The sequence below is a fragment of the Hyaena hyaena genome, unplaced genomic scaffold, assembly GCF_003009895.1.
Source record: "Hyaena hyaena isolate Hyena2069 unplaced genomic scaffold, ASM300989v1 scaffold_0, whole genome shotgun sequence".
In the NCBI taxonomy this organism is placed as follows: domain Eukaryota; kingdom Metazoa; phylum Chordata; class Mammalia; order Carnivora; family Hyaenidae; genus Hyaena; species Hyaena hyaena.
Genome location: NW_024080632.1, coordinates 6,955,448 through 6,962,004, shown reverse-complemented (window position 1 = coordinate 6,962,004; position 6,557 = coordinate 6,955,448). Strand labels below are relative to the sequence as shown.

Below are 6,557 nucleotides of genomic sequence, written 5' to 3'. Positions count from 1 at the left end.
TTCAAACTTAAAAACCGTTTTCAATCACATCCTACAAAAATAAACGTTGTTTTGCCCAGGGCTGCTGGCGTGTGCGTGTCTATACGTGTCGATGCCCTTTTGGTGGGCAGAGCTCACGCGTTGGGGGTCAGCACGTAACCACTCCCTTTCACCTGGGCGGGAAGCCAGACCCTGGGCGGCAGGCTCCTGGGCCCCAGACCGCACGGGTGCCAGGGCTGTGAAGGGCGGGTCACCCCCCAGGACTGTGGGAGTGGTCATGGCTACCCGCCCCCCCCAAGCTGGGGGACGGCAGTCAGAGAGCTCCAGGTGGATCCGGGCTTCAGGCTGCCCACAGCCCCTGCTCTGGGATTACCCATTTGCCCCCAATTTCTCCCTCATCCAGCGCCATGAAAGCTCCAGACCCCCTAGGCCACAAACCAGCAGTCTTACTCCGGCTTTGTTTGGTGCCCAGGTAGATGAGCAGTCTTCGTCTATATTTTTATTCATTACTGGCACTTAAAAACTCAGGGGCGATCCTAGAGAAATCGAACTTTTTCTGGAAAAAAATCTCACCCAGGTAGACTGGGGCCCACCCGTCCTTGGAGCCAGTCCACTGCCGGTACCCTCACACGTGGGCTGTCACCATCTTTAGTGTAGTCGAGAGGAGAGGCCATGGAGAGGCCGAAGCCCAGCCCCCACCCCAATCGGGCATGATCCTGGGATCCTCTGCCGCTTCTCATCGGCGCCACCAGACAGTGGGGTCGGAGCGCAAGGGCCCCCGCAGCACCTGCTCCGCTGTCCGAAGCGCCCCGCAGACGCGCGTCTAGCTTTCTGGCCTTCTGGGACCCTCCACTCAGCAAAGTCCTTAACACTCCATTCTTTTGGCCACTCTTTAGGGGCCAACTCGCCACGGTCATGATTTCTGCCACTTCCTCGTTATCTAATTTTGTTATTTAATTCAACCCGGGGCCTGTAGTGGCCTTTACCCTGAGGAAAATAAAATTAGTCAAAGTCATGGCTTTGATAGGCTACTGATCTATTTAATACACAGAAATAAATACATGATCCTTAAAAGTTAAAAAACACCCACCCGCAGGTCACCCAGATCCTGTTTCCCAGGGTCCCCACATGGCTCCCAGGGAAACTCCAGACTCAGCTGGAAACTCACCCTGAGCAGGAGGCTTGGCCTGACGGAAGACGGGGCCTTCCAGGATGGCGATCGTGCCACTTAGTCACACTTGGCGGCAAGACGTTGTGGGAGTGATGGGGGGGCCCCAGGGTGGGCACTCATACGGCCTGTGGCCGTGGCGACACCAGTACGGGAAGCTTAAGGGGAGGCCGTGAAATCCACACGATGGGGTAAAGGTAGGAGGAGCGGGCAACAATCAGCATAAAGAGAGGCACTGCCCCCCTCGCTGTGTCTCCCCCACCCCCACACGCGCTCCTCAGATGCTTCGTGGTTGCCTAGGAGACCCTGGTGCCCCCAAAGGCGCCCCAGCCAACGCCCTCTTCCGAAACCGTGTCCCTCACCTGAGAATCAAGAAATTCATTTCCAAGGGGGCTTTGGTTTCTGGGTGGCCCCCCCTCGCTGGGGGGCAGCTGGCACTGAAACACGGCCTGAGTGAGCCCTGGGAGTCACGAGGGGGCTCTGGAAGGTCATCCCCGCCGGGGAAGGCCTGGGATCCCGGGGCCCACTGACGCAGGGGGCACTGGAGGGCGGGCGACCCGTGCTGGGGACACTCAGGCGTGTGAGGGAATGGGAGCGTTCTCGCCTCAGAGGGCGTGGAGAGTCAAACCCATCCACGGACGACTTCCGGGTGTCTGCTGCCACCTGGGGCTCTGGCTTCGAGGGACCAGCTGGGTGAACGGCCCGCAGCGGGGTCTCCTTGGGGCGGGGCGAGTGGCTGCCCCTGGGGGTGGCTGGGGGCGTCCAGAAGAGGGCATGGAGTTTTGCAGAGTCCCCCTTCGCCATCCATGGGCCCTCCCAGCTGCTGCCCTCGGGCCGGGAGCCGAACAGTGACTCGTCACAGTAAGAAGGAGTGTGGCTGATCAGTCTAGGAAAGGAAAGAGAAATGCAGTGAGCGGGGGGCATGAACAGACCCCTGGAAACCATACGCCCCTACGCCCCTGCCGCACACCTGCGGTGGCACAGAGGGTTGCCTGTCGATGCCGAAGTCCCTGTCTCCCAGCCCGGCACCCACAGGGAGGCCACAGCCCTCTCACAGCCCACTACCCCCATCTCGGTCATTTCCCCCCCTCCCCGGCATCCCGACCCCAGCCTTTCTAGGCCCGGCCAATTTGCATATTCCATCCTCCTGGCCACACCGATTGGCTTGGGATTGGCCACGTGACCCATCTCAGCCAATGAGTGCCTGCCAACTTCGTAACACGGCCAGACGAAAGGGCAGCAAAGCAGCTGGTCGCCAGCTCAGCTGGAACAGGGCGGGGGGTCACTGTGATGATGGAGATGAAATCCAACAAGTGTCTGAGTCCCTGATAAACAAGCCCCAAACATCGAGTTTCTGCTGAAGCCAGTTTGGGTAAGTTTTCTGTTACTTGTATCTGAAAGAGTCCTGGTTAATAGGACCTTAATCTTTACAGCTTTTACTTTTGCTATCCACCCCCCGCCCCCATTCTCCTTTTCCCTAGTGGCTTTGTCAGCTAAGCCCTCTGCAGTCCTGTGGCCCCTCCCACGGTATCTGAAGTGACAGAGCACAGTGCCCGGCATTCAGAGGGTGCTCAGTTTGAACTTCTGTTACAGGCTTCTTCATGCAAAGGCCCAGGACGCAGCAAGTCATGTGATCATCTCCCTATTTCTCACAAACATCATGGTACAAACCAGAAAATAGAGGTGTAGGGAAGGTAAGGCCCCATAGCAAGGAGGGGGGTGGAGACAAGATCCAAATCCAGCCTGGCTCAAGGGCCCAAGCTCTGGGATCAGTATATCAAATGTAAGTGACTTCTCACCTTTAATTACATTCACTCAGCAAATTTTTTTTTTTTTATTAGTCTCACAAATATTCACAGCACAACTATAAGGTGTCAGCTCCATGGTTTTTGGCCAGGACTGGAAGTGTGATTGCCAAACTGCCAAGTGTTAGAAAAGGCAACTTTTTGTCGCTTGAGTTCATTGCTCAAACCATACCTGCCTGGTGCCTCTGTCTGTCCAAGACCAAAGGTTTCACTCAATAGCATCTCTCTCTCTCTTATGCACGTTCTCACTTGACACCCTCTACATGTCAGCATCCTGCACGAAATTCTATCCTCCAGGAGAGCATGGGGCTGACCTCCCCTGTCCTAGACACCATACCTCTGTTAATGCAGCCTACATTTACATCAGCGTTTACAGCTAGGTTGTAGGGGTCAGTGCAGCTAATGTCAACCTGACCTTACCTTAAGGCCCCTATGTCAGATGCATGGTGCTCAACCCAGCCTAATAATAATAATAATAATAATAATAATAATAATAATAATGCAATCTTGCTTTTATCTCACTGAATCTTATCTCCTTAAATAGTCACTATTCCCATTTTCATGTCTTTCCACCAACCTGTGTCCCTCCTGGCTCAGAATGGACCCTAAATATGATTGGCTAGTTGTTACAGATTGAACTGTGGCCTCCCAAAATTTCACAATGAATTTTAAAGAGATGAGTCAGCTTAAATGAGATCATAAGGGTGGGCTCTACTCGAATAGGACTAGTACCTTCAATAAGAAGGGGGGAGACACCAGGAAAGGACATGCTCACAGAGACAGGGACACGCGAGAGCATAGTGAGAAGGTGGCAGTCTGTGAGCCAAGGAGGGAGTTCAGCCTGCAAGCACCTTGATCGGGGACTCTGAGCCTCCAGAACTCAAATGAATTTCTGCTGCTTAAGCTCCCCAGTCTACGGTATTTCGTTACGGCAGCAAATGCCTACGACGCCACTTCTGTTTTCGTCCAAACCCATGATGACGATAAACGAGACAGAGCCCTGGGGCCCACCACGAGACGCCCCCCTCCGGCTGATATTAACCTGAAATAATCCAAATAATCTGGTTATAGTTAATTTATAATAATAAACCTCTAATGTATGACAATATTAGCATCAACTCTTGGTTTTCTAACTTGTTCATGAAAAGGCAGCAAGAACCACTTCCGAAATGACTTGCTGAGATGGGGCCCCACCCACCACATCTATGTCATCTCATGGATCAACAGCACCGAAATCTTATGCAAATTGCTCTGCAACTTTGTGCACAGCCCCTGACCGCTCTGGGTGTCACTTGCCGGGTCTGTGGCATTTGGGAACAGGTGTACCGCTGTCGTTTACTGAGAGCTTCCTAAGCGTCAGGTTACTGTGCCAAGCACTGTACACACCTCACTTCATTTACTCTCGATCATCCTGCGAGGTCCCATTTTCCACATATGGAAACTGCAGCTCAGAGAGGTCAAGGTGCTTGCCCAAGGTCACACAGCACATGAAGAGAAAGGCTCTAATAGGAACCCAGGTGGCTTCCCAAGTACAAGAACGCATCTCCCCATTCTGTTACCTGTATTTGTTCTTCTTCCTTGGTGTGAGGGTCGGGGTGCTGACCCTGGAGGAGGTGGTCTCACAGCTCCCGTTGGCCCCCAAGGCTGGTGATGTCCCTGTGCCCACTCCCACTCGACTGGTTCTGTCGAGCTTCTGCACCCACGGCGGGTCAAAGTCTGGTGGTGTGGGCCGGGTACCCGCAGGGCTGCCAAACAAAGTCTCATCCACGTATGAGGCCCTGGCCTTGACCCGGTACCCGCCCCGGCAACGGTGCTGAAGGTGGAGGGTCTGCATCCCACCGACGGCCAGTTCCGCGGGGGTCTTCATGCTGCCCACGGTCCCGGGTGATACCAGGCAAGCTCTGCCTGCCAGGCCCTGCCTCCAGGGCTCCCTGTGAAAGGGGATCAGGGAGGCACCCCTGTCACCGGCAGTGCCAGCAGGGGAAGATGGGCCGTCTCTTCCTATCTATCCCAAAGGGAAAAGGACCAGGTCCCCCCTCAACCGGTCCTCCTCAAAGGGGAGCTTCCAACCTCAGGGGACAGTTCAGAAACTTGTTCAACTGTCTTTTGGCTATGACACCACAATAGGGAGAGGGGCGCTCCCGGCAAATATTTAACGAATAAGTATGCATTCTCAGCATACAGTGCTCAATATAAATTTTTTTATGTCTTCATTTTTGAGAGAGAGAGAGAGAAAGAGACAGTGCAAGCAGGGGAGGGTCAGAGAGAGAGGGAGACACAGAATCTGAAGCAGGCTCCAGGCTCTGAGCTAGCTGTCAGCACAGAGCCCGATACGGGGCTCAAACCCACCGAGAGATCATGACCTGAGCCGGAGTCGGATGCTTAACCGACTGAGCCACCCAGGCGCCCCATACAGTGCTCAATATAGAATGCTAGAGGGATGGAAAAGAGATGGGGTCTGTGTCTATGTCGGCACCAACAAGAAAACTTAGCATGGTGGGATGGGGAGACAGGGCCAGTCCTTCAATAGTGTAAATATTTATGGGGTGGATACAATAACCAGTATCATCTCATGCTTACCTTGTGCAAAGAGCTTTACAAGCATTGTTTCACTGAATCCTCTTAACAGTCCTGCGAAGTCGCTTCAGTTATGTCCATTCTACAGATGACAAAACTGAAGCTTCAAAAGCTGAAGTCACAGGGGCCCCTGGGTGGCTCAGTAGGTTAAGCATCCGACTTCAGCTCGGGTCATGATCTCACCATTCGTGGGTTCAAGCGCCACGTCGGGCTCTGTCTGACAGCTCAGAACATGGAGCCTGCTTCAGATTCTGTGTCTCCCTCTCTGCCCTTCCCTTGCTCATGCTCTGTCTCTCTGTCTCAAAAATAAATAAAACATTAAAAATTTTTTTTAAAAAAAGCTTAAGTCACAGATGGAACCAAGCCACACTTAATAAAGCTAAAGCAGTGGAAGAGAAATTTGAACCTGATAAAAGCCCAGAGCTTATGCACTTAACCATTTTACTACTGACGGATCACACCCACCCCTCCAACTACATCATATGTCCGGATCCCCAAGCCAATGTCCCAGTTGATGTCCTAGGTCCCTGCATTCTTGTTTTCCTACCTGAGCATCTTGGCTCGCGGACTGTCGGCTGCAACCTCATCGCCCCTTCCTCATCTGATACGGATTCCTTCCCGGGTGCTTCCGAGGCCCCAGTTTATCTGCAGCTTGGACCCCGGGAGCCCGGGACCCCAGGCTGTCCGGGCAGCCCCCTGCACCCACCCCTAGCCCCGGCCGCCGCCCCAAAGGACTCGCTGCGGCAGCCAGGCCCTAGCGACGTGAGCTCGGCGCGCGCAGCCCACGGCAACCAGCGAGGGGCGGGGCGGCCGGAACCATTAGCACCGGGGGGGAGGCACCCCGTTCCTGACGCCCCCGGAGCCCTCCAAAGCCTAGAGAGGGACCCCTCCCGCCAGTCAGAGGTGGGTCCGCGTGTGCGCCTCGAGCCTCCCGGGTCTGCAGAAGGGGAGGCCGCGCAGGCGGGGCCACGTGCACGCGGCGCCCCCTCCCCGGCCGCGCCGTTAGGACGTCCCCGCAGGCCCCGCCC

General features: G+C 54.8%; 1 protein-coding gene across 2 annotated transcripts; it reads right to left on the bottom strand.

Annotated features, from left to right (window-relative positions):
* Positions 1 to 1,415: 1,415 nt before the first annotated feature.
* Positions 1,416 to 6,229, bottom strand: RITA1 (RBPJ interacting and tubulin associated 1). Of its 2 annotated transcripts, XM_039232235.1 has the most exons (4): positions 5,713 to 5,751; positions 5,533 to 5,611; positions 4,512 to 4,883; positions 1,416 to 2,033 (listed from the first exon to the last, which is right to left on the bottom strand). In XM_039232235.1, the coding sequence occupies exons 3-4, from the start codon at positions 4,817 to 4,819 to the stop codon at positions 1,526 to 1,528; spliced, it is 816 nt and encodes a 271-aa protein (XP_039088166.1). In that variant the 5' UTR covers positions 4,820 to 4,883; positions 5,533 to 5,611; positions 5,713 to 5,751; the 3' UTR covers positions 1,416 to 1,525. The 2 variants fall into 2 exon arrangements, with proteins under 2 accessions (XP_039088166.1, XP_039087483.1); XM_039231552.1 differs by lacking the exons at positions 5,533 to 5,611; positions 5,713 to 5,751 and adding an exon at positions 6,077 to 6,229.
* Between the last annotated feature and the right edge of the window lie 328 nt (positions 6,230 to 6,557).